At 40.3% G+C, this 27,582-nt stretch overlaps 1 protein-coding gene and 1 long non-coding RNA gene across 2 annotated transcripts in view; one reads left to right on the top strand and one right to left on the bottom strand.

Annotated features, from left to right (window-relative positions):
* The window catches only part of LOC105227509 (protein diaphanous), a 130,722-nt gene extending 105,243 nt beyond the window's left edge, over window positions 1–25,479 (bottom strand). Inside the window, exon 1 of the mRNA XM_049462405.1 lies at window positions 25,320–25,479. Within this exon, the coding sequence (XP_049318362.1) occupies window positions 25,320–25,364 (45 nt within the window). The 5' untranslated portion in view covers window positions 25,365–25,479. The remainder of the gene's footprint in view (window positions 1–25,319) is intronic.
* LOC125775677 (uncharacterized) lies at window positions 159–6,195 on the top strand. Its single transcript, XR_007421278.1, has 3 exons — window positions 159–3,468; window positions 3,543–3,702; window positions 3,762–6,195. It is a non-coding gene; the product is annotated as an uncharacterized LOC125775677 (long non-coding RNA).
* Window positions 25,480–27,582: the final 2,103 nt, after the last annotated feature.

Genomic DNA, 27,582 nt, shown 5'->3' with positions numbered 1-27,582 from the left:
AAGAGATGCTCATTAAGCTTTAAAATTTATATGTAGCTTAAATGCTAACACAACACCCTAATTACATGAAAGTAACAAAAAAACTGTTATACAACACCCTATTTTCACGTCTTCAAAATTTATATTTTGTGTTGCTTCATGTTCTATCGTTAAAATACCAAGATTGTTTAATCTGGTTTCAGTCATTGTAGACCGCAAGTAATTTTTAATTAATTTTAATTTGCTGAAACTTCTCTCACATGAAGCGACTGATGCACATATTGTCATAAATAACTTTAATGCAACCATTAGATTCGGAAGAGAAGCTGTAAAGTCCCATTCCACAATGAATTTCTATTAAAGTGCTGCTCATTAAGCTTTAAAATTTATATGTAGCTTAAATGCTAACACAACACCCTAATTACATGAAAGTAACAAAAAAACTTTTATACAACACCCTATTTTCTAGAGCAGCGTTGTCCACGGCCTATGAGCACAATAGCGCACGGACAGTGCCAGACACCTCACACCAACATGTCGCGACAAGTGTTTGTGAAAGCACGATTGTGCTACTGTATTCAACTTCGTAGGCAAGCAAAGAAGAATTTTGCGATCAGTTGACGCTAGAATAACCAACACAAGCATAACGTGCACACAGTCACGTTGGACAACACTGCTGTATATACTGAGATTGACAGTGTGCACATTGTTTTGTTTTTAAATACTCGTATCAATTTATTATGCTCGTGGTACGATATTATAGTTACCTAGATTATTTGATTAGTGGCGGTTATGCCACAGATTTACGATTTTTTATAGGTAGAACTGATTGTCATAGTCGGGCTCGGGTGTCACCCCTAACCGGGTGACACCCGGGGCGGACCGCCCCTGCCGCCCTCCCCTAGCTACGCCACTGATGGTAAGACAGCACACGCATCTGATGAGCAATAAGATGAAGGACCGGTTTGATCAAGCGGCAAATTCAAAAGGTTTTGAAGAAGGTGATCTGGTCCTGTTGTACAATTCACTTCGAAAGAAAGGCTTGTCCCCGAAATTGCAGACAGTCTGGGAAGGGCCCTATATGGTGATGAAACGACTTAATGACGTGGTATACCGCATACAAAGAAATGGAAAAGCACGATGTAAAATGAAAGTAGTACATTTGGAGAGAGAGGATTTGTACCTAATCGGGACGATTAGGCTTAAGTGGAGGGCAGTTTTACAAAAGTGGTATTAAGTTTGGTATTTGTATCGCTATATGCATCCCTTATTATAAACATTGGGCGCCGCGTTTGTCTACTTAAACAATAGCTACATTTTGCGCCGCAGCTGTCTGCATTGTCTACTTAAACAATAGCTGCATTTGGCGCCGCAGCTGTCTGCATTGTCTACTTAAACAATAGCTGCATTTGGCGCCTTATAGCATTATGTTCTTATAATTGTCAGACGCAATATTCTAGGAGGACACTTCGGCATCAGCAAGGAGTGCGTGGCTATATAAGCCGTGACAGCCCCAACGTAATCATCCAGTTCTAAGAGTAAACTGCTATAGTGTAGACGAATCCTGAAATAAAGAGATTTTGTTAAGTTGAATTTAACAGTTTTTGGTTTTATTGGTCAATCCAGAGATACGAACCTAGTAAAGTAAACTAGTAAGGAGTAAATTCGTAACAATACGTTTTACCAGCAAAGTCGTCGCCAACACAACGGGTAAGTGCCGAGAGGCTTTTCTACAAAGGAAGACTTCTATTTTTTCCATGGTCCTTCGAAGCCGTACCGGACGGCAGTAGTGGTAACAAAAAAAAATAAAAAATAAAATAAAAATAAATAAAATAAAGTATTAATAATAATAAAAATCGGTCACGGTAACGCGGTAACTAAAACAAAAAAAGTGTTGGTGAATAACCCAGAGTGTAAAACCGTTTAAACAGGCCGTTAACAGGCCAGAACCAGTTGAAAAAAGTGCAAAAATTTGTGGAAAACAACGGTAGGGATGTGAAACATTTTAAAACGGTTACAAAATAAGCCGTTGGTGGATATATACTATACATACATATAAAAAAGTGAAAAGACAACGGTGGTGAGGTGACACAATTAGGAAAACCTTTGGTGGGTACATATAAAAAAAAAAGTTTGTTAAAATTGCTGAAAATAACGGTGGTGACACGGTTTAAATAAAACCCAACATATTGGAAAAAAAAAAGTTTTCATATCTACATACAATATGTATGTATGTATGTACATACTAAGAAAAAAAAACCCAAAAAGAATAAGCTACATTACGTGTGCATATGAGTGCTGTATAAAATTTAAACAAAGTGAGGTGACAAAGTGCAGTGTTAAAATTAATATACACATACAATACACATACGAGTATGTACATATGTAAGGTGAAGTTGACACGGCCCACAAGCGAAAAAGAAAAAAAATAATAATAATAACTAAAAAGAGGGATAACAAAAAGTGCGGTGAAGTGAGAAAGAGCAGAGTAAAAGAAAAAATTAAGACCTGCTATATACATGCATATATACATCTAAGCGGTGATACCCTGCCAACATTTGAAAGTGTCTTTTATCGCCAACGCCAAATACGTCACGCTTTAGTTACTTCCGTACGTTAAAATAAAGATAGTTGTCACGTTCACGTGTCAAACGCCAAATGCGTCACTTTTAAGTCACTTCCAGACGTTAAATTAAAAATTGTTGTCTCGTTATGCAAAAGATAAACAATCAATGAACGCGATCACCGACGTTGAAGTCGCAGCAACTGCAAAATGAAATTAGATGAAAACAACAGAATAGAAAAAGAAGTTGTTGACATTTGACATCTGGTTCATTGGTTTTGTGTCTTCTGCAGTTTGTGGTCAGTGCTAAAGTGCGATATTTTTTTTGGAACTAGTAAAATTATTTGTTTCGTGATGTTTTAATTTGAAATATTATTGAAAATATAATTAAAATGAGTCAGCAAAGGCTATTAAATTGAAAAATAAAAGAGAAGCATCTAAATTAATATGCAATATTAATGAGAGCATATATAGCGGCAGTAATGAAGTTAAAAAAATAAATGTCGATGAAGGTCATTGTAAAGAAAGTTCAAAAGAAAGTTGTGAACCCAGTGTTTCGAGCAATGTTAATAAATGTAATGATAGTGTTTTTTTGTCAAGTGATTGCTCAAGTGAGTTTGAGGATTTTAGAGAAGAAATAAGTAAAACTGAGGAAATGAATATAACAGAAAAGTTACGAAAAAACGATCTTGCAAGAGTTACGTTCTTTGCAAACAAAATTTGAAAAATTCGAAGAAACTAATACAAAAATAATAAAAACTTTGACGGAAGAAGTCGTTGCGTTAAAAACCGAAGTCAAGCAGCAAAGAAATATGCGTGAGAAGGATGATACGTCTCTAATACCTTCCTTTCCTTTCATGGATGTCAAGGACTTTATTGATTTTGACACGAAGCTGCTGTTGAGCGACAAAATAACATCTCAGCTGGTAGGTCGATTTTCTTATACTAAATGACTATAATTATGAATAAATTTGTATATTTGGAACATATTTAATTTTAGAAAAATATCATATATAGAGTTGGAGGAAAGGATTTCCCTTCATTCCTAAGAATGGCATTGAAATCCATTATATCGGATGCTATGGCCGTTAATTTAACTTGGCGTGGAACAAATGACAAACCCAGTATCCAACGCTTTACAACATTTGCACTAATAAAAAGTAATATTTCACATAAAACTATAACTATAAAGAAATCAATTAATTCTATTTTCCTATAGATGCCTGTCATTCCAAATATTCGAACTCGACCGATATGGATATAAATAAAGTGTGTCAACAGCACATACTTCACGCCCGAGACAGAGTACAAAAAAAAAACAAACAAACAATTAATGAACTGAAAAATTAAAAAAAATCTTATTTCTAATATTCACTTGAATTAATTATTTATTTTTTTTTGTAATACATTTTTGAATTGAAATAAATATAAAAAAATTAAAAACGAAAATTTTAACTTCCACAAGTCACTAATACGTAACTTCCACAAGGCACTAATACGTAACTTCTGAAAGTAACGTCCGCGGGGAACAACTTCTCAATAAGGAAGTGACTTCTACGATGAAAAAAATGTATCGCAGACGTTGAATTGTAACTTCTTGAAGTCACTTATAAGTGACTTTTGCGATAGAAAATGTTGGCAGGGTAGTGGAGTGACATATAACCTGCAAACAAAAGGAAAAAAGGAATACAAAAAATACAAGCTACAACACCAGCAACAAAACGACAGGAGAACTGGAAAAGCAAGCGAAGCACAATTATAGGCAAACTCACACCACGCACACATCAGATACATACGTAAACTCACAATATCCCTAAAAGCCCCTGGCGGAAAGCAAAGAGAGTTGCATCTAGATAAGTTTGTAACAAATAGATACATATCGTCACCTGAAATGCAAAATAACGTATCATCAAAGAAATCGAAATTGAGTGTCTTATTGAATACGCTTCACTACTTCAAATTATATACATAATATTGCATATTTTCTGGTTCTGCGGTCATATATAAACCAGTCTTAACCAATATTAATATTTTGTTTCACTCAGGTTCGATTTTATTTCGTGTTTCATTCATGCGACTGTAAATTTCTGAAAATGTTGTTACGTTTTTTTGCATTTCAGGTGACGATATGTAAGTATGTATTTCTATTTGTACTTTGGGAATCTTTATATTGTCTAAATGGTTATCACGCACATTTGAAATAAAAACACCGCATCACTTAAGTGTGTAATATAAAATATAGTTTATTAAAGAAATATTTAACTTTACACAAATGTTCCTTTCCTTAAAATTAAATGTTACAATTATTTAGGGAACCAATGCAGCGAAAATAGCGCGCCGGATAACTTGCGGTCGAAGTTCAAACTCTAGCGCGGGAGACGGGTGTTACAAACGGAAAATCATCGTTTCATTTCAATTTATATATTATATGTATACATATATGTATGATTTGATATCAGAAAATTAAATTTGCGGTCTGACCAAAATTCCGGTCGGAAAAGTATTGAAAACCGTTTCCAAACTGTTTTCGGTATTCGGTTTATTTTACGGTAAAAACCGAAAAGCGCTAACAAAGCAGTTTGGTACTGTATACAGCGGATTAGTGATTGCCGGTAAATGCTTACCGTTGTGTTATAACACAAAAATCACCTCAATACCAATAAAAAAAAAATTTTGTTCAAGTATTCAAGTATTTACTTGCAGTAATTTCCAGCAAGACCCCTTATACTTAATCAAATATAACAGTGATGCCCAGACGCACACTACCAAACTGTGTGCTTGTGTTGGAGTATGAGAGAGCTTGCTGCTACACCCAAAAAAAATACAAAACTTTAGTATTAATTAATATAAAAAAAATTTGAAAGTGATTCGACAACTTTTACAACTTTTACAAAATTCTGAAATTAATGAAATTCCTTATTATTTTTTATCAATTACAAAAATAAAGACAATTCACCTGTCAAAAAGAAATTAAAATTCAAAAAATTTTAAATATTGCATTTATGTTGAAGTTTTCACCTAAACGGCTGTATGAAAAAACGAAAAATCAATATTTTCATGGTTTTGAACCAAAATTGTTAATCAGCGCGCACATACAAATTACATGCGTAGCAGTCAACAGTCGTTGATCAAGTGATTTTCAAATGCACATTAATTTTCCACAATGTATAGAGAGCGCTTGACTAATACGTGTGAGCAAATCTGTGAGAGAGCAATAAAGTCGGCCGCCCGCGGGCTAGGTAAAGCGCTTCACTGAAATATAAGCAGGATTGCTTAAAATAAGCTACGGCAATCACAAGAGGAAAAAAAATTAAAAGCATATGCGCAAATAAAATTGTATACGTACATACATATTAGAGTGTGCCATTCTGAGGCAACCTTTTTTTTCAACTGAAAAACAGGCTCAAGACTTTCGAAAATGTGCAAAAAAAAGTCACTCAAAAGATGAGCTCTTAATATTAATATTAAGAGGTGCCTATTTCAAATTTTCTGTTTTCCATATAAATTACATGGAAAAAAAATCATTTTTTTTTGTGGTGGTTATTGGGCGGAGGTTTTATATGTGCCCCGATGGCTGCCAGTAGGGATGGTAAGCTCGATCCCGAATCTACTCGAGAATCGAGTTTTCTCGTAAAATAATCGATTTTTCGAATGTCAAGAACCGGTTCTTAATACACTTCGACTACTGAAAATCGATTTTTAAAAATCGATTATTTAACGAGAAAACTCGATTCTCGAGTAGATTCGGGATCGAGTTTACCATCCCCACTGCCAGCCATCGGGGCACATTAAGAACTCCGCACAATAACCACCACAAAAAAAAAATGATTTTTTTCCATGTAATTTATATGGAAAACAGAAAATTTGAAATAGGCACCTCTTAATATTAATATTAAGAGCTCATCTTTTGAGTGACTTTTTTTTACACATTTTCGAAAGTTTTGAGCCTGTTTTTCAGTTGAAAAAAAAGGTTGCCTCAGAATGACACACCCTAATATATATGTTACATATACCCCTATAACATACATATATATGTTACATATGTATACCGTTCGTGAGTTATAGCGTCGCAAACATGGAGCAAAATAAAGAGAAAATACGGCATATTTTACAGTACTACTATGATAAAGGCAAAAATGCATCTCAAGCCGCCTATAAAATTTGCACAGTTTCCATTTCCACCGCACAACGATGGTTTCAACGTTTTCGTTCTGGTGTAGAGGTGGTCGAAGATGCGCCACGCTCCGGAAGGCCTGTCGTCGAAAATTGCGATAAAATCGCTGAATTGGTCGAAAGAGACCGGCATAGTAGCAGCCGTAGCATCGGTCAAGAGCTGGGCATAAGTCAACAAAAATTCATTTCAATTTCAATAAAAAAATTCAATAAAAATACCGCAAGACTTTTTTGACAACCTAATATTTCAGATATAGATATACATATGTAAATTCATATCTAATATTAAAAGATTATTAAATTCTCTTTTCGCGGCTTCTTATCTCTGCGAAAATATGTATGTATATACATACACTTGTATATGCGGCATGATTATAAATATATACATATACATATACGTATATACATAAAACCGAGTGAACTTGAGAAAATTACCTGCGGTCGGTTAATTCTCTTTTCGTGGTTCTCTTCGTACGAACATATATACATATATACTATATATACATGCGTATATATATTTGCACATACGGGCGCATATAAATGTATTCAATATGCTGGAAGAAATACCCAATCGACATTGGGTAAAAATTATGTAACAATAAATACATATAACAAAAAAGGATTTGTGTGACATATAAAATTTGTACAAAAGTGTATTGTCACGTATGTAGATACGCTAATTGCTTCAAAGTCCACATTGGCACATATTCCGCGATACCCCTTGGTTTTCGTCTAACAAAACCAAGCAGGATTGCGTATAAAATGTATTCAAAGCCTACATTGGCATATTCCTCACAATTTTTGATCAACAAAAACAAGCAGGATTGTGTAAAAAACCAAAGCGTAATACATATTGTTGCGAATTTATTGCTTACTAGTTTACTTTACTAGGTTCGTATCTCTGGATTGACGAATAAAACCCAAAACCGTTTTATTCAATTCCACAACAACAACTTTATTTCGCAATTTGTCTACACTATAACAGTTTACTCTTAGCACTGGATGATTACGTTGGCGCTGCCACGGCTTATATAGCCACGCACTTCTCGCTGATGCCAAAGTGTCCTTCTAGAATATTGCGTCTGGCAATTATAAGAACATAATGCTATACGGCGCAAAATGCAGCTATTGTTTAAGTAGACAACCGCGGCGCCCAATGTTTATAATAAGGGATGCATATAGCAATACAAATACCAAACTTAATACTACTTTTGTAACAATATGTACATACATGCACATGTACATCAGTGGTCGGCATGAGAGGATCTGTCACTGTGTTGGTGAGCACGAAAAAAAAGTAGCCCAGTGAGAAATTGGAATTAAAATTAAGCAATTTTAATTATTAATTAATAGTATAATGAAAATTAACAAATTGTCTTTTGAGGATATATTCCCTATTATCTTTAAAAGACTTGGAACATAAAAGGCATTGCATGGCATCAAAGGCATTTAGAACCATAAAATATTTCTCGCAGGGCATATTTCGTTTTGCGCTATGGTCTTGCGTGATGTTAATTCGTTGATGGCTCGACAACGACTGAACGATAGAGCGTAAGCGTACGTGTGAAGTTAGTTTGCAAAATTTTGCTATGAAATGCCGACCACTGATGTACAAAGTGCAGTGATCTCTAAAACGAGCGCTCATTAGCACATAATAAATAATAGATCCACCTATAGGTATCTCCTATAGGACATTTGGACATGAAATTTATATAAAACAAATATACATAGAAAAATAAACATATAAAAAATTTCCGGTCAACAATAAATAATTAAATCAAATTTAAGCGATATTCTTTATATGTACGTGTAATATCAGAGAACGCGATAGACGTTCTCTGGTAATATTTTACGTGATTTGGAAAACTCTTATTTATGTACATAAAAGAGTTCACGTCTAAACATTTCATTCAAAACTCTTATTTACCTAAAATAGTTCTCGTCTAATCATATAAATACATACACGTACGAAAATATTTTTGAAATCTCGGTTTACCAAAAGCCGTTAGGTTTATTAATTTTTTGAAACTCTTACATACAAAAGAGTCTTCTATTCAACATTTTATATACTATATACTATACTTTATATACTTTTTCTAAACATATACAAGTCTAGTTTTCACTAAGACGTTTTTATTCATTCTATACATCTTTTGAATGAGCTCAGACTTAAAGGAATCTAAAACAACTCAGTTGCTAAAAGTTCCAAAGATGATTTCAGAAGAAAACAGTCCATGTACACCGGCAGAAGCTACACGCTCAAAGCAAGGTGCTACAAAACTAAAGAGGGGTAAAGACATTTCTCATACAAAATTCATTGCTGAGAGTGACAGTTTGATTCGATACTGCACTCGATTTTCATCTTTACCGATTCAAGACAAATCTGAATCGGTATTAGAAATCAAAAAAGATAATTTAGACAACTTCTGGACACGTCTCCAAGCGGCATATGACGCAATCGTAGAATCTGATGATTCAGATCTACCAGAAAATTTTAAATCCTCGGCTTACACCAAATATGAACACTGCCTAGACCAGTTCGAAGACACAAAGGCAAAGATTTCTGATCAACTAAACCTATTAAGAGCAATTGCACCTACTCCACAACCGAGAGTAGAGCTGCCACAAAGACAAGCCCAAGAGGCAAGTTCAGGCATTCACCTTAAAGTGCCAATATGCGACACAGATATATTTCATGGTGGCCGTCCTTCCGGGACATGTTTATAGCTGTGTACATAAACTATCCTAAATTATCACAAGCGCAGAAATTGTATCACCTCAGATACAAAATCAAAGGTCAGGCAGGCGTAATAGTGAAACAGTTCGGTCTCAATGACGAAAATTTCAATTTTGCTTGGGAAGCTCTAAAAGCACGTTACGAAAACGAGAGAATATTGGTCGACAAGCAAGTGACGATACTACTGAATTTACCAAAAATTCAGAAAGAAACCAGTGAAGAATTCATAAAGCTTCAATCCACGGTTTCAAATTGTTTGTCTCTTTTATCGACACAGAATATTCCCACAGATAATTGGTACCCCACTCTAGTAAATATATGCACAGCTGCATTACCAGAAAAATCGTTACTTTTGTGGGAGCAATCGCTCTCATCGCGAAGAAAATGCGCAACGTGGCACAAATGAAAGAATTTCTTACTTCCCAATATGAAATTGCAGAAAGGGTAGATAAAAAACTAGTCAGAACGAAAAACGTTCAAGGCGACCTTAATAGAAGCTTCAAAAGACCCCAAGCAAGTAGCCACAATAATTTAAATAAAAGCTTTTTTAAAAATCAATCGTTTACATCCAAACAATATAAACAAACGTCATGCGAACTTTGTAGAGGAGGTCACAAGCTAAAATCGTGCGAAAAATGCAAAAAAATGAATGTTAGCGATCGAAACAATTTCGTAAGAACGAAAAAATTATGTACCAACTGTTTGTCACATGCGCATACGCTTAAATATTGCGAAAGCAAATTTAATTGCGTTTACTGCCATAAAAGACATCATTCTATGTTACATTTAACAAATTTTTCCAGCTCACCCCCAAACAGCGCAAACGTAAAAAGAGCAACAGGTTTAGTTGCAACAACAAATTCTGAAAACTGCCAAGAAGCACCATGCTGCTCAAAGGCGTTAAAAACCCAAACGCTACATAGCGAAATCACAGTAGGGGACAGCAGTTGTCCATCGAACACCGAGGAGAACTGTTTAAACTCAGAGCCTTAATGGACCAAGGATCACAACGATCATTTATAGCGTCTAGGGCACAAAACAGGCTACAGTTACCAACAAAACTGGCCAGCTTTGAAATTACGGGAATGGGCGGAAAAGTTGTTCAAAACTCAAATAAAATCTGCCCCATTACCCTCTTTTCCCCCCAGCGGATAAGCGCATACAAGCAGAAGCTATTGTCTTACCGCAATTAACCAATATGTTAACCAATATGCTACCTAAAGCTAGCAGACCCCAACTGCAACACACCCACTCAAATAGATCTTCTATTAGGCAGCGATCTCATACCACAGATAATACTCGAGGGTATTGAGAAAATAACAAATACACTTCTGGCGCAAAATACCATTTTCGGATGGGTCCTAAGTGGCCTAGTTGCGGAACCAGTTACAACATTGACAACTCAAGTTGAGGAAGTCTCAAATGAGTACCTCAATTCGCAATTGAGAAAATTTTGGGAGCTAGAAGAACTCCCCCCTCATATCAGTCGCAACCCCTGAAGATCAGTATTGTGAGGACTTTTACAAAGCCACAACTACTAGATCAGAAAATGGTCGGTACGTCGTATGACTACCACTTAAGCAGCACTCGCCTTAGATCACTCTCGCACCTCTGCAATTGAGCAGTTTCTAAGTATGGAAAGAAACCTACTTAAAAAAGGCGAACTCAAATCTGAATATGATGGTGTGTTAGAAGAATACCTCCATTTAGATCGCATGGAGGAAGTAAACCCAGGGGAGAAAATCGTCAACGGCAAATACTACTCCTTTTATCTGCGACATCACGCAGTAGTAAAGCCAGACAAAAAAACAACAAAAGTAAGAGTTGTTTTTAATGCTTCGAAAACCACTAGTTCAGGGAATTCCCTAAATGATATCCTATGTACGGGACCCACCCTCCAACCAGATTTAATGCTTCTGATATTAAATTGGCGTATATTCAAATACGTATTCAATGGGGACGTGGAAAAGATGTATCGGCAAATAGTCGTATATAAAGACGACCAAGATTTTCAACGGATTATGTTCCGAAGAGCACCCACCAGTCATTTACGCGACTTCAAATTAAAAACAGTTACATTTGGCGTTAACTGTGCGCCATATTTAGCCATTCGAACACTCCACGCATTGGCAGACAACACAAAGTAAAACTGAAGTGTTGAAAACTCAAACGTACATACATATGTATACGATATTTTGTCTGGAAGTCACACCCTTCCACAAGCATACGAGGCCTTATCACAGGTAATAAAAGCCCTCAAATCCGCAGGGTTTGCTTTAAAAAAGATTACGGCAAATCACCCAAATAAACTCAAAAATATTCCAAACGAAAATTTGTTGGACACTAATTTCCTTATATTCGAAAAGGAATGTACAACAAAAACACTGGGCATCCAATGGAATGCGATATCGGTTCACATACACGACAGAGTCCATATCCGCATTATCAGCCATCACAAAAAGACAGATTTTATCCTCGGTGGCAAAACTTTTCGATCCCCTAGGATGGCTTTCGCCAATTATGATACAAGCGAAATTCTTAATACAAAAATTATGGCTAGATGGAACTCGAAAATTGTCCCAGTTTGCAAACAATCTGAATGATATTTCTCAGATACAAGTTCCGCGATGGGTAAATTACTCTCCCGATCACAAAATCGAATTACATGGCTTTTGTGACGCCTCAGAAAAGGCATACTGCGCTAGCATCTATGTGCGCACGCAAAGTGACACTACGACCACTTATTAGTAGCAAAGGCAAAGGTGGCACCTTTGAAAACCATATGTCTGCCACGACTTGAGTTATGTGGCGCACTACTACTTTCAAAATTAGTAGCCATGGTGCAAATGCATTTAAACATGACAAAATGCAAACTATGTATACATGTGGTCCGATTCCGAAATTGTACTAGCCTGGTTGGAAAAATCACCACATGCATGGAAGACGTATATTTCTGACCGTACGTCTCAAATACTTGACCTAGTGGGATCAGCCACTTGGCGTCACGTATCCACTGCTGACAGTCCTGCCGATCTAGGTACAAGAGGCTGCAAGCCACTGCACCTTGCCACTACCACCCTCTGGTGGAATGGCCCCGATGGTTGAAGCCGCGATATATCACTACTAAGAGAATCGAAGCCGATTGATAAAAAGAGCTCACTCTTAGTTTAAAACCTATTTCTGGACACGAAAGGTCTGCTTCGTGCCAATGGTCGGCTTGCTAATTCGAGCCTAACATACAACGAACGCCGTCCCATAATAATTCCCGAGAGGTCACCATTTGCCATGTTACTATCGCAAGACCCCTCAGATTTCACCGCCTTAACTCCAGGGCATTTTCTAAAAGGAGAACCCATCCTGGCCATTCCTGAGCCAGGCGATGGAAACGAATTAAAATCCTCCATCATGATTTCAGCCGCAGATGGAAGGACGAATACATAAAGGATCTCCACAAAGGATACCGCTGGAAGACTCCTGAACAAGCGCCCAAACTTGGAGACTGCGTCCTCATTGACGACGATTGTCTACCCCCTACCGAGTGGTGGCTTGGCCGCATAGAAAAGCTACATTATGACTCCGACGGTCACATACGGGTCGTGGATCTCCGTACGCAAAGCGGAACACTAACCAGACCGCTCGTGAAGCTGTGCTTTTTGCCAACTACCGACGACCGCGAATGCGGAAACCGAAGAAACCAAACCGATAATATCGCGATATAATAAAATAACTAAATTTCACTATAATACGAGAAATACGCAATGTCGACCGTTAAAATCATCAAAAAATAACACGCCGTATCAAATAACAAAGAACCTTAACAAAAATTGTCGATCAATACGACGACGCGTTCATGCCACATATCGTGGCACGATTACCATCTCTGCTTATTTGACAGAAATTTATAATCCACAATCTTCTCTATACAGATTAACATGGCCGTAAATACGCCAGTCGCTACAACGCCTACCGCTCGTGCTACCAATGCGCCACATACTGGGCCTACACCAGCGCCCCGAACTGTGGTTACAACGCCTCCGGCACCTGTTCCGGCAACCGCTTCTGCAGCGGTACTTGCCCCCGCATCTCGCGATGGCACCCGACCACCACCGGCCACATCAAGGACTTTGGAGACCCTTCGGATAAAGTGCCCCATCTGTAAACGCCCACATCGTCTCCACCATTGTGGAATATTCCGGGGTATGCGACCTTTGCAACGGCAGCAAGTTGCCCAGACCCACGGGCATTGCCTTAACTGCCTGTCGCACTCCAGAGTGTGAGTCCCGGGGGCTGTGCCAAACGTGTCACTGGTCGCACCACACGCTGCTACATCGCAGCTCGTTATGTGAAACGAACCGGCCACCCAACCATCGCGGCCGCGTATCTCGACTTCCACCCGCTGATCGTGTCATACACCAGCGGAGTGGAACCCAGTTGCGGCGTCGGCAGACTGGACCACCTCTTCGTCGATCCACGGGCCTGAGCAGCGTTGTGGCAACGCTGCAACAGCTGCAGCGCCTTCTAGGCTAAACAGTCGTTTAAGGGGGTCGGGATGGCTAAATGAGCACCTAATCAAGTGTATGAATACATAGAACAACATAAATAGAGAATTTGCTGTTTATGAGCTACAAAGAGTCTGTCAAACGTTCAATGTTTAATAAGGTTTTTGGTACGTGATCCATATTCTAAATTGATGGTTAGCGCGTGAATGCCATGTATAAAATGATACAATACTCTTTGATTCGAGAGAGAACTGTCAAAACTGGCATTTTTTATCACATTTACCAATTATGGCAGTGCTGAAAAATATTAAATTGGGAATTTTATAAATAACTTTTGGGTATTTCTCAATTTCCCCATTACCCCTGCGGTCTGCAGACATCGCATCAACCATATTATATTTGGGTGGTCGGTTTTCCAGTAGGCCTACATCACTAATGTTTATAAATAATTTTACAAAAAACCGACATCTAATTCTACAAAATTTCAAGAAGTCACTAATTTTGGCAGTTCGTTTTAGCGATATTCCTCTGGATTCCTTCATTTTTCTTTAGCGCCTCATTAATGGGACCTTGATTGTGTTTTGTTGCCAGCTCAGAAAAAAGATCAGGGTCCACTGCCAGCTGACAAGCGAGAGAGTAAGAAAGAGTTTCTAATTAGTGAATTGTATTTGTGAATGCTACACATTCTTTAACCCTCCATTACTAACCTTAGGGTCGAATCGACCCAGACATGCAAACTTTTTAAATTAACAAACAATGAAGAATATTTTTTAACGCAAGATATATGTGTAATCTAAATTTGTACATATTTAAACGTTTATAAACAATAAGAACAAGAAACATGTAAAATATTATGCATAAAAAATTGTTTTAAAAAATACCCTGGGTCGATTAGATTACATAATTGAAAAATTTTTGCATTAGTCATTCCAATTTTTCTTTTTAACATTTTACTTTTATATTTCAGGTTTCAAATGCAATTTATTTGAAGTCAATATTGTTACAAAAGTAGTATTAAGTTGTATTTGTATTACTATATGCATCCCTGATTATGAACAATAGCTGTAGGTATATGGAATAGCATTTGTCTTGTTGTAGACATCTGGCGCCACGGCTGTCTGCTTGAGAAACAATAGACATCTGGCGCCGCACTGTCCGCTTGTCGAAACAATAGACATCTGGCGCCGCACTGTCTGCTTGTCTAGTTAAACAATTGCTGAGTCTGGCGCCGTATAGCATTATGTTCTGGTAATTTCCAGACGCAATATTCTAGAAGGACACGTCGGCATCAGCGAGAAGTGCGTGGCTATATAAGCCGTGGCAGCGCCAACGTAATCAATCAGTGCTAAGAGTAAACTGCTATAGTGTAGACGAGTTGTGAAATAAAGAGTTGTTGAATTAAATTAAACAGTGTTGATTTTATTTGCCAATCCAGAGATACGAACCTAACAAAGTAAACTAGCAAGCAGTAAAAATCATAACAATATCTTTAAAACTTATCATTTTATGCGGAATCTAGCTGGATAACTTTTTTTCACTTTTTTAGCTATGTTGCAATGAATACAAACTTAATTTCAATTTAAGTATATAAATTAATTTTTTAACACATCATTTTATAAATTTAACAATAAAATACTACAATATACTAAAAGACGTATTCGTTTTAGCAATTTATAAGTTTAAACGATTTTAATAGATAATACAAATGAGGGTCGATAAGACCCATGGTTAGCAACCATGCGACATGATTTGAGGTTAGTAATGCAGGGTTAAAGTTCGCACGAGTACTTATTCAAAACTGTGTTTTTGAAAGAAATATGCGAAATCGTTTCGCCATACACGACATATGTACATGTGCTGAACACAATGAGCGCGACAGACTGCAGCAGCACGACAGTGAACTGAAAATGGCGTTGGGTGGCCGGCATGTGCACAAAACAACACAGCTGTCCAGTTTACATGTACACATTTTCGTTGTGGCCATACAAATACTTTGCACTTCAATGAAATTTTGATATTTTGTTCAAAGTGAAGTTTTTGATGTAAAATATAAGTGAGTAGGTAAATTTATTTGTTTTAAATTATAAATTGTTATTACAAATGACATAATAGAGCTATTTTATGCTTATATTTGTAAAGTAACGACAGGTTTGTTAAAGCATAGAATTATTTAACATTTTACATATTTGTGGCATCACCACTCTACCTCATCTCTCTACTGTCAACTCTAGTGTCGTCCTAACGCTCCGTCTCGACAGGACAAAATCTATGTCTGACTAACTGCCAAATCTATTGCTATTGCCATTGCAAATCTGTATGTGGGCATTTGTTATCATAACATAATCATTTGCGCAAGGGCGCAGGGTAGGTAGGTTCGAGCTGATGTAGCGCATGCTTTGAGCTCTTGAAAAATTTATTTTATCATATTGCGAAATGCCGTCGGGTAGGTAGCTGATGTAGCGCATGTTTTGAGCTCTTAAACTGTTTAAATATTTTATGAGGAAAATAAAAAAAGGATAAAGATCCTTTACAAATGTATTTCTGGGACAAATAAAATAATAAGAAAAGGGTAAAGATCCTTTGTTCACAAATGTATTTCTTGGAAAATATAAAATAATAACAAAGGATAAAGATCCTTTTTTTACAAATGTATTTCTGGGCAAAATAAGATAATAAGAAAAGGATGAAGATCCCTTTGTTACAAATGTATGTATTTCTGAGAAAATAAGAATTCATATTTTTGGACTACTATATGTATAATAATTCTGGCATAAATTTTATATACCATTTAATATAATAAATTTAAATTAAGAAATGATTATTTATGCTTGTATAAGTTTATTAAATTTAAAACTTCGCTCATTCCATAATTTTTCTGTAAATTAACAATATTAAACTAAATATTAATTTTTTGAAAAAAATGTTATTATGAACATGTACTTTATTTTTATAACATAACACAATCGTCTCAATATTCGATCTTCTAAATTTCATATTACCGAAATGAAAATGCCGTCGGCATATGTGTAAATGGGATATGTTGCCTCTTCGAAATTTTCATAGAAATGAAAACTGCGCTGTCAAACTGCTCAAGTGACAGCTTAATGCTTACAATATATGGTAAACTAATTGGTTTGCCATATATTGTAAGAAATAAGCAATATGGAGTCTCCACAGGCAATAGGCAGGGAAAACCAGTTAGTGAGACATAGATTTTATCCTGTTGAGACGGCCCGTTATGTCGTTAGCAAATACAAAAATATATTGAAGTTAGCGGGAGCTACACTCAGCGAAAAAAACCCACGCACTCTACAGAGTGCTTTTATACAGGGTTCTCATTTACTACTCCGTAGCAGCAAAATTTCTAGAATAATTGCTATGCTATCGCTACCGCTCTCACTTTTCCGGGAGCCACAGCATAGTCAGGGATAAAGGGTTGTTATACTATGTTCAGACCGAAAATTTCAAAGATTAGATTACATTTAAGCATTTCATAATCCAACGGTGTTCTCACTGCCGTTAGAAAGATCAAAAAACAGCTGTTATTGTCATTCATGAACTCACATCGCTTAATATTTATCAAAAGAAAAGATTGTCATATAGTATTTTGAAATAAAAGCCGTCTTTTTTTAATATTTTCCATATAATAGAAATAATGGATGCATTTTTTTCATTTGCTTGGTCGATTTTCAGGTGAAATTAGATTCATTGCTTTAAAAAAAATTTGTTTGTTTACATTTTTTTCCCTTTGTAGTTCTCAGCTGTGATAATGTAACAGTTTTCCAGTGCTGACTAGTATTTTTCCAGTGCTGACAAGTATATTGCGCAAAATCAGAGTCGCACGGACAGATTTAGCGTGGATCAGTATCAAATCATTTCAATGAAGTGATTTGGAACTGTCATTTTTGTATGGCGAAATCTTGATAAATTTTTAAGATTAGTGGGATAATCCATTCAACAGCCGAAATCGTGTGATTAAGTGTCGGTCTGAACATAGTATTAAACTTATTCCAGTGTGAGAGCGCCTCAAAATAAGCGTTTTTTATAACATTTTCCATTATGGCCAGATCGAACAAAATAAGAATTTTTGGGCATTTTAAATTAAAACACCCAACATTTGGTACGAATAAAAATTACTATGTAGTGGTTATTTATTATATGGAGAAACTATTTAAATATTTTCAATGTATATTACAAGTACTGAATTTTGACCTTTCAATACCCAATAAAAGAATTTAATCCTGTTATCTCTCAATCATTAAATGTTTTTAATCATTGTCCATTGAAAACAATACTATGATGCCTCAAATTACAAAACCTTTCATCAAATACCTTTAAATTTCACAAATTTATTTAATTTTCATTGTTTTTCATTTTTATAAGTGGTCTTAAACGATGCAACAAATCCCTCCGTTTACATATTTTTTTGGTAAGATTTCAATCTGGCCATCGCTCGTTTCCAATTGATAAACGTCAAAACCTACTGAACTCGATTAGCTGTCAAAGTTCAGTAGGTTTTGACGTTTAGCAATTGTTCTCTCACTTCCAGTGAGAGAGGAGTTAAACATCTCTTTATCTCTGGCATAGTCTTAGCATAACAATGTAAAAGAAGTGCTCTTCTCTGCTCCGAGTTTTGTTAGGTAAAAAACTATAGCTGGAGCGGTAGCAAAAAATTAAATTCTGCGCCATGCTCTGGCGTAGCGGTAGCAAAAAATTGGGAGCGGTAGCACAGCAGAGCTAATGAAAATTTTCATGTGCTATAACTCCCGCATGTGTTTGTTGTTTTTTTTTCTTTTCTTTGCTATTTTCTGTCGTAATAATTAATTGAATAATTCAAACAAAAAAATGTTATGCAATTCATTTTGGCACTTGTTGCGTCAAGTGACTTTATAAATCTAAAATCAAATATTTTAAGAAATATATTAATAAAGTCAATTAGATAATAATTGAATAAATTATATATATTTTTTTACTATGTAAAATATTTACCATTTTTATATTACCAAAAACATCATCTATTCCAAATGTATTACAATACTCAATTACTATGAATTTTCGAAATTAATTTTAACTACCTTCCTTTCGCCTTTTTTATATACATTTGGGTGTTTTTTTAACTATTAATTTTTTTCAGTCCCGTCACGAAATTTCTTTGGAAATACCATACAAAAACTTCCTTGAAATGTTTAGCCATAAATATTAACATTAAAAACTGGACCAAGGCATGTAAAAATTGTCCATAGAAAATACACGACAATCCTGATTTTTTTCTTTAAATTCCTACAGATCAGAGGTATTTTAAAGCATCGCTTGACTTTAGACGCATGTTTCTCAGAATTGTTCACTCTACAAAAGTGGCCAGAGCAACAAAGTCGAAACTCACACCGGCGAGGTATTACGGGGCTCTAAACTTGTTTTTTCCAAGAAATTCGCATTCGCTCGAAATGTGAAGAAGAAGTGTGAACAATTCTGAGAAACATGCGTCTAAAGTCAAGCGAGTTGTAGCACATGAAAATTTTCATTAGCTCTGCTGTGCTACCGCTTCCAATTTTTTGCTACCGCTACGCCAGAGCATAGCGCTGAATTTAATTTTTTGCTACCGCTCCAGCTATAGTTTTTTACCTAACAAAACTCGGAGCAGAGTAGAGCACTTTTTTTACATTGTTATGCTAAGGCTATGCTGTGGCTCCCGACAAAGTGAGAGCGGTAGCAAGAGTAAAATGAAATGCTACGGGAGTAGCGTAGTTTTTCAAACCCTGCTAAATAGCCTAACTGATAATTTACCCACATACCCCTTTGATCCAAAGCAGTGTCTTAAACATCTTGGATTCACTTTAGCAGACACCCAATTCCACAAACCCAGACCCGTTGATATACTAATCGGTAGTGATAGCTATCCAAGTATTTTACTCAATGGAGTAAAGAGAAACATGGATATTGTCCGGACCCATAACCCAACCCCCCGGAAATTCCGCCATAGTATCATTTCACAATAAAGTGAACCCCGAGAATCTACTCACACGTTTTTGGGAGGTGGAGGAAATCTCAAAGAATCCGTAGTTTCCAAATCAGACCAAATTTGTGAGGAAATTTTCCAAAAAACTACTCGTCGTAATCCAGATGGGCGCTATATAGTAACCCTACCTTTCAAAGAACCCGACAATATTGATATCGGATACTCTAGACATGTAGCGTTGGCCCAATTCCACAAAGCAGAATATGACAAAGCAATTATGGAATATTTGGAACTCGGACAAATGAAGAAAGTAGAATATGAGCCTTCTGGTAAAGCGACCCAGTATTACTTACCACACCTCGCAGTCATTAAACCCGATCGTATAACCACGAAATTGCGTGTGGTATTTAATGCATCTTGCCCCACGTCAAATAACAGAAGCTTAAATGACGTCTTACATATTGGGCCTACTTTACAGAAAGATCTTGTTATTCTGATCACAAATTGGCGACTCTTCCAATTCGATTTTAATGCGGATATTCAGAAAATGTACCGGCAAATACTCGTAGGCCCTAATCAAACTCGGTTCCAAAGGATACTATTTAGGAAGTCCCCGGAAGACACAATAGAAGACTTCGAATTGCAAACAGTCACGTTCGGCATAAATTGTGCGTCGTATCTAGCGATCCGTACGCTCTTGAAGCTAGCCGATGATATAGAAGAAACCCACCCATTAGCAGCTACAATATTTAGCCAGGAAATGTATGTAGACGACGTTTTAGCTGGAACTCATGAACTGACCACGGCAAAGTCAGCACGAGATGATCTCATTTCTGCTCTGAAGTCCCCAGGATTCGCTCTGCGAAAATGGACCTCCAATGACCCACACATTCTGAAAGGACTTCCACAGGATCATCTTTTAGAGACGGAAACACTAAACCTTTCGGAACCCGAAAACACCAAAACTCTGGGCATTCGATGGAACTCCAAAAAGGATTCATTTTTCTTCCTCGTCAACCCAATGGAAAATAAAGCCCGCACACACCAAACGTGAAGTTTTATCAGCCATAGTAAAATTGTTTACCCAGCCGGTTGGCTAAGTCCAATAATAATCACGGCAAAAATAATTATGCAACAAATATGGCTTGATAAAACTGACTGGGATGAATGCCTGAAGCCCCTCACCCTTTATCGATGGAACAGTTTCGTGAAGGATTACGAAAACATAAACAAAATTGTAATACCCAGATGGACCATACATATGGAGCATATGCCGCGACACTTTATGTAAGGATTTTAGTTGGAAACAAAATATGGGCAACTCTCTTAGTGTCAAAAACAGGAGTTGCTCCCATTAAAACCGTATCCCTACCCAGATTGGTACTCTGCGGAGCGGTTCTACTAGCTAACCTTGTTAACTCTACCCTATCCCAACTACACTTAACCCAATATAAAAATTATTTTTGGACTGACTCAACCATAGTTCTCGCTTGGTTAAACAAACCACCCTGCTCATGGACCACTTTCGTTTCTCATAGAGTAGCTGCAATCACCGAGAAAGTGGGAGTCGATAATTGGAACCATGTGGAAAGCCAAGACAATCCCGCAGACTTGGCAAGCCGAGGTTGTACACCCACCGATCTATTGAATTGCAACCTCTGGTGGCATGGACCCCAATGGCTACAACATGAAAAAGAGCATTTCCCAGCAACGGAGAAAACATACAACACTACAATGGAATTAAAACCCGTTAAGACGTTTGCTACAACCACCCAAGGGGATATACTCGAAAGGTTTTTCTCATTCCCCAGAGCTATTCGCGTTATCGCTTACTTATTCAGGTTTTACGCAAATGCCTCACCAAGGAGACGAGAAACTGATTACTCATGCCATGAAATAAGCCCTGAAGAGTTCAACACAACCCGAATGAAGTTAATCATACACACCCAAAAAAGACATTTCCAAGAAGAATATGATGCCTTGACCCGTAAAACCCAAATACACAAGAAAAGCTCATTATTGACTTTAAATCCGTTCATTGACCCTAAAGGAGTTATGCGAAGTGACGGAAGATTAACCAATTCCGCAGCACTATCATATAATGAACGTCACCCTATCCTATTACCCTATAATAGTCGTATGACAAAATTACTAACTCAATTTACCCATTTAGCAAGGTTACACGGCGGAAATCAGCTAGTTCTTCGACTCCTAAGGACAGAATTCTGGATACCCAAAGCAAAGATGCTGATTAAAACAATAATTCATCAATGCAAAACGTGTATCATACCCAACAAGGCTGAACAAACCCAAGATAGAGATAGATAGATTGTTGATTGAGGCATGCACTGCGACCACGGGTCTATTGTGCCCTCACCTAGCTCACAAAGACTCGCTTAGCCCCAGCATACTGATGAAGTCCAGTATCCTACCGGGTGCTAGCGAGGCAGTGTGATCCCTATCCGGAAACATGCATCCGAGGGCCTTTGACCTGCGCCTACAGACTGCGTTGCAGTCGAATAGCAGGTGCTCCGGGGTTTCAGGTTCACTGTCGCAGAACCGGCAGTTTGCGCTAGCTGAGAGGCCCATGTTAGATAAATGCCTTCTTAGCTTGCAGTGGCCGGTGTTGATTATAGTCTCGAACCTCTTTTGGTTATACCCCCCCACTAACAGTTTGGCATGACGCATCCCGTGCGCTCGCTGCCAGTGTGCCTCTCTGCACGCTCTTTCCTCTTTGCGGAGCAGTTCCTTCACCGTATGGGGACCCACTCCAGTGAATGGTTCTGGCCCCACCATAGCAGTGGAGGCTGCAGAGCGGGCAAGCTCGTCAGCCAGCTCATTGCCGGCTATTCCCCTGTGACCAGGCACCCAGATAAGGTGTACCTGGTTCTTTTCGGCTAGGTTGTCAAGCCTGTTTCTACACTCTTGCACTAGCAGCGATTTGATTTCGTAAGAGGAAATCGCTTTTAGTGCCGCCTGACTATCACTGATTATAGCTATTCGCTCGTTGCGATAGTTTCGGTGAAGGTTTATCTCAATACACCGGCTTATGGCCAGAACTTCGGCTTGGAAAATGCTCGGAAAGTTTCCCATCGGAATGGCGAGCTATCCCTTAGCATTTGCTCAAGAGTGGTGTCGTTCCACTCACTCTTACTACCAAGGGTAACCTTAAACTTCCTTGTTAAGTGGGTCGTTTTGCTGATGCCGTCCCTTGGGAGGAGGGCAATAGGAATATCGCCACTTATTCTCTCCATCCTCTGGGACGAAATTATCTTGCCTTTGCCACCACCCTCCGCTGTTATCTGCAGAATTGAGTTCTTGGCTACTTGACCTATTATTATATGGAGCGGTGTGAGCTCCAGCAGGACCTCCAGAGCCGCCGTAGGGCAGGTCCGCATGGCTCCCGTCATGCACAAGCATGCCAGCCGCTGTAGTTTGGCCAGTTGGGTTCCCATCGAAGCCTGTGCCGCCACGGAGGCCCAGGACACCGCCCCGTATGTAATAATCGGTCGGACAATCATGGTGTATAACCACCTAATGATTTTTGGCTTACATCCCCAGGATCTACCCGCCAGCCGTTTACATACCATCAGTGCCTTTGTTGCCTTGGCTACCGTTTGGTTCACGTGCTGCTTCCATCGTAGGGTAGAATCCAGAGTGAGACCTAGGTATTTAACCTTGTTAGTCATTTCAATCTCTCTGCCCCCAACCTCAGGCCGGGTAGGGACCTGCGCCTTGTAAATGGGACGATGGTTGTCTTCGAGGGGTTGATGTTTAATTCAACCCCCCTGCACCACCCCTTTGCCAGATTCAGACCGCGTTGTACTAGGTCACAGAGAGTATCCTCAAATTTACCTCTTGCTAATATCACAATATCGTCCGCGTACCCTTGGCAGCGGATCCCGTTGTCAGTTAGCAATTCTAGCAGCTCATCCACGACAAGGCTCCACAGTAGAGGTGATAGCACACCGCCCTGTGGGCACCCTCTTGTCACCCCTAGACGAATTGTTGTATCGCCAACTTTGGTCTCAGCTATTCTGGTGCGCAGCACAGCGTCAATCCATCTGCGCACCGGTGTAGCCACCTTCCTTCTCTCCAGTGCCCTGGCTACACTCCTGTGAGACGTGTTGTCAAAGGCACCTTCGATATCTAGAAAGGCGCATATAATTACCTCCCCTTCTTCCATTGAACTCTCGATCTCCGAGGTCAACTGGTACAGAGCCGTACTGGTTGATCTTCCCGCTCTGTATGCATGCTGAGTAGCATGCAGGGGTGCAATTTTCAGCACCGTCGACCTAATATTGTTGTCAATGATCTTTTCCATCGTCTTCAGCAGGAAGGAGGTTAGACTGATCGGCCTGTGGGATTTGGCCAAGGAGTAGTCCCTCCTACCCGCTTTCGGTATGAAGATCACCTCTGCCGTCCTCCATTGGTCCGCGATGTACGCCAGTGCAAGGCTCTCCCTTAGCAGCCGAACAAGGTGAGGTAGCAACAGCTGCTCGCCCTGTTGCAAAAACGTCGGGAAGATGCCATCCACCCCCGGAGACTTGAATTTTTCGAACGTGGCCATAGCCCACTTGATCGAGTCCGCAGTAACTAGCTGTTTGGCGGTTGCCCAATCCAAGCGGGTTGGCCTATGTTCGCTCACAGGTGGACTTTGGTCCACCGGGATAGTCTCCGGGAAGTGTGCACGCAGGAGCTCTGACGCCCTTTCCTCGGCGTTGGCCGTAAACGTCCCGTCGCTCCTCTTGATGGCCAGTTCCGTGCTCGTCTTTCCACTGGCCAGAGCTTTGTGTAGCCGCGCCGCTTCTGGTGTGGAGGAGACTTTTTCACAGAAGCTCCTGAAACTGTTTTGTTTTGCTGACCTAATCTCTTTATTGTATAGAGTTAGGTAGCACCTGTACTCCTCCCAGACCCCTGTACGCTTCGCCTTGTTAAATAGGCTGCGTACCTTCTTCCTGAGGTCTGCGAGCTTTCTTGTCCACCAGGGACAGTTACGTCTGTCTGTGGGCGCTATTTGGGGACAACTCTCATTGTAGGCTTTGGTGATTGACTCGTTTAGTGCCAACACCCTGCTCTCTATCCCCAGGCCCGTGACGCTATCGTCGATCTGGTTCTGCCTTTGTGAACCGTCCTTTAGTTTTTCCCTGAAAACACCCCAGTTTGTTCTGCGGGGGTTGCGTCTCGGGGGGAGTTGCCTGACCTCTACCTTCAGTGCGAACCTTATTATTCTGTGGTCTGACAGGGAGGGCTCCGTTGAAACCCTCCACCCTGAGACCCAACCATTAGCGTGCTCGCTGCTGAAGGTGATGTCCAGCACCTCCCTCCTGCTTATAGTTATAAAGGTGGGTTGACAACCCACGTTCTCGATTGCTAAACTACTACCTAATATATACTCTAGTAAAGACTCACCCCTTGCGTTACAATCCGTGCTCCCTCATTCCACGTGGTGAGCATTCGCGTCACATCCTATGATGAGGGGCAGCCTGTACCTCCTGCAGTACTCCACGAGCCTAATCACTCCCTCAGGGCGTGCTGCTGCTGTCTCCCCTGGGAAGTAGGCTGATGCCAGGACGAAGCTTTTGCCCTCCCAGTCTCTGGCCTGTACTGCTACCAAGTCCTGCGTCAGGAACTCTGAAATGCAGAAGAAATTGATATTATTCCTGACCACTATGCACGATCTAGGCCTCTCGCTGGAGATGTCCCAGATTACCTTGTTTTGTTCCGTCTTGAGGCCTTTGACCTCTCCTTTGTAGACCCATGGTTCTTGGATCAGCAGAACGCCCAATTTATCGGCTGTGAACCTGCTCGCAATCACTGCTGAGGCCCCCGCCGCGTGATGCAGGTTCACTTGGGCAACCTCCACGTCGACGGCCATTAAGGTAGTGGCTCGAGGGGGGGCATGTCCACATCCCCTCCGTCGTTCGCGCTGCTGTCCACTGGGTCCTCTAGTCCCTCGAGGAGCTCCTGGGTGGAGGGTAGCTCGGTTTCGTGGTCATCCAGGGCGTCAGCGGTAGCGACCTTCGTGGTCTGCTCAACCCTGCTCACGCCCGGTTGCTTTGCCACGGCGTCCACCTGCATCTTCTCCATCGCCTTGCTCACCATCGTTTCTGCTCATGTTGACGCGCTACCACTCGGCTGGGTGGCAGTCTTCCCGTCCTCCTTGCTTCCTGCAGTCACTGGTTTATGCGGCCTCATGACCACCATACTGAACCTATAAAATAGGCGGAAGCTTGCTGCACGTATGTACCTGTACGACTCGTCGTCTATGTACAGGTACAGTCTCCAACCTCGTAGCTCTCCTTTGTCCTCCAGCTGGCTACTGACAATTCGCCAGGCCGCGATGCTAAGGCCCCGGTTTTGGTTTTTTATTAAGTTGAGGGCAAACTGGTATGGCTTGTCGTCGCTCCGGGGGAGGAACACCGTCATCCTGTGCATAACTGGCAGGTCCTCCGCCCTTTTCGCACAGAGGACTGGACCGGTCCAGCCACTTAGCTTTGGGGTAAATTCCCGCAGCCAGTCAGCGGACTCCTGGTCGTGGCAGTCCACCTGTAGCATTCCCTCTCTGAATTCAACCCCGAGGAAGGATGCCGCGTATTCAGCTCCGCCAGCTACCACTTCTAGGAGGAGGTTTTGGGGGGGAGCCGGTGCTGATGATTGACCTTCGGTTCTCCTGCTGCTGTCTCTTGGCCTTTTCGAGCTGGGGGGCGCCTGTGGTGTAAGTTGACCGCTCTTTCTCTTCACGGCCTCTGCAAAAGTGACCGCCTTCCCGTCACCGCGCGTTTCGGTCAGTGGTACACTAACCTGGCCACGGTCTATGGACCGGCTGCCTCGCGCACTTTCCGATACTGCCTCGCCTCGTTCCCTTGTTGGGGATATCGCAGTATCCGCGTACCGTCGCTGGGCAAGGGATTCCGCCGCTTTGGGGGTCATACCATCCCGGAGGTACCGCAGATACCACTTGAGGCAGGCACCGCTCATGACCTTCTTCCGGGGGTCATCGTACCCTCCGGGTCTGTCCACCGTTGGGAGAGATCTCTGCCCTCCTCTCCTGCGCCTCCTTCTCCTTCTGCGTGCGCCACCGGCCTCTGCCCGATGCGACTCTCCCGAGTCAGAGTGGCTTGGCCTGTCTCGGTGGGCCCTGGTGGTGCTTTGGGCTGCATCCGCTGTCCTGACGTCTGTTGAGCGGCGGGCGCCGCTGCTAGAGGGCATGTCGTCATCGTCATTTCTGGCATGCTCCTCGAACAGCGCCCGCGCCTCTGGCGAGAGAGCATCAAGGTAGTTAACCTTCCGTTTAGCTCCTTGACCTCCCCGGCCTCCAGCTGCTCCTCCTGTTCTTGCCTTCTCCCTGTCGTATTCCATATCCGTAGTCCTATTTCGTTGCGTTGTCGATTCCTCCTTATTCGTTGTTGTTGTTGTTTTTGTTTTTGTGTTAATATCCATCTTGTTCGTACGACCCTTAGCTCAACGAGGTGAGCTGTCGGGTCTTCTTGTTAATGGGGAACTAGGGAGTCCGCCACGCCAGAGCCCCTTGGCGCGGTAAGGCCACCGTTACACCCCAATTCGGCCCGGTGTTGGGGAGGCTCCGTTAGAATACAGCCGAATTTTCTTCCTGGCTGCAAATCATCCAATGGGCACGGGTCGCATGACACCCTGGATTAGGAGGTGGTAGTCC

Source organism: Bactrocera dorsalis, chromosome 1, assembly GCF_023373825.1.
Source record: "Bactrocera dorsalis isolate Fly_Bdor chromosome 1, ASM2337382v1, whole genome shotgun sequence".
Classification (NCBI taxonomy): Eukaryota; Metazoa; Arthropoda; class Insecta; order Diptera; family Tephritidae; genus Bactrocera; species Bactrocera dorsalis.
This window is presented reverse-complemented; position numbering and strand designations above follow the sequence as displayed.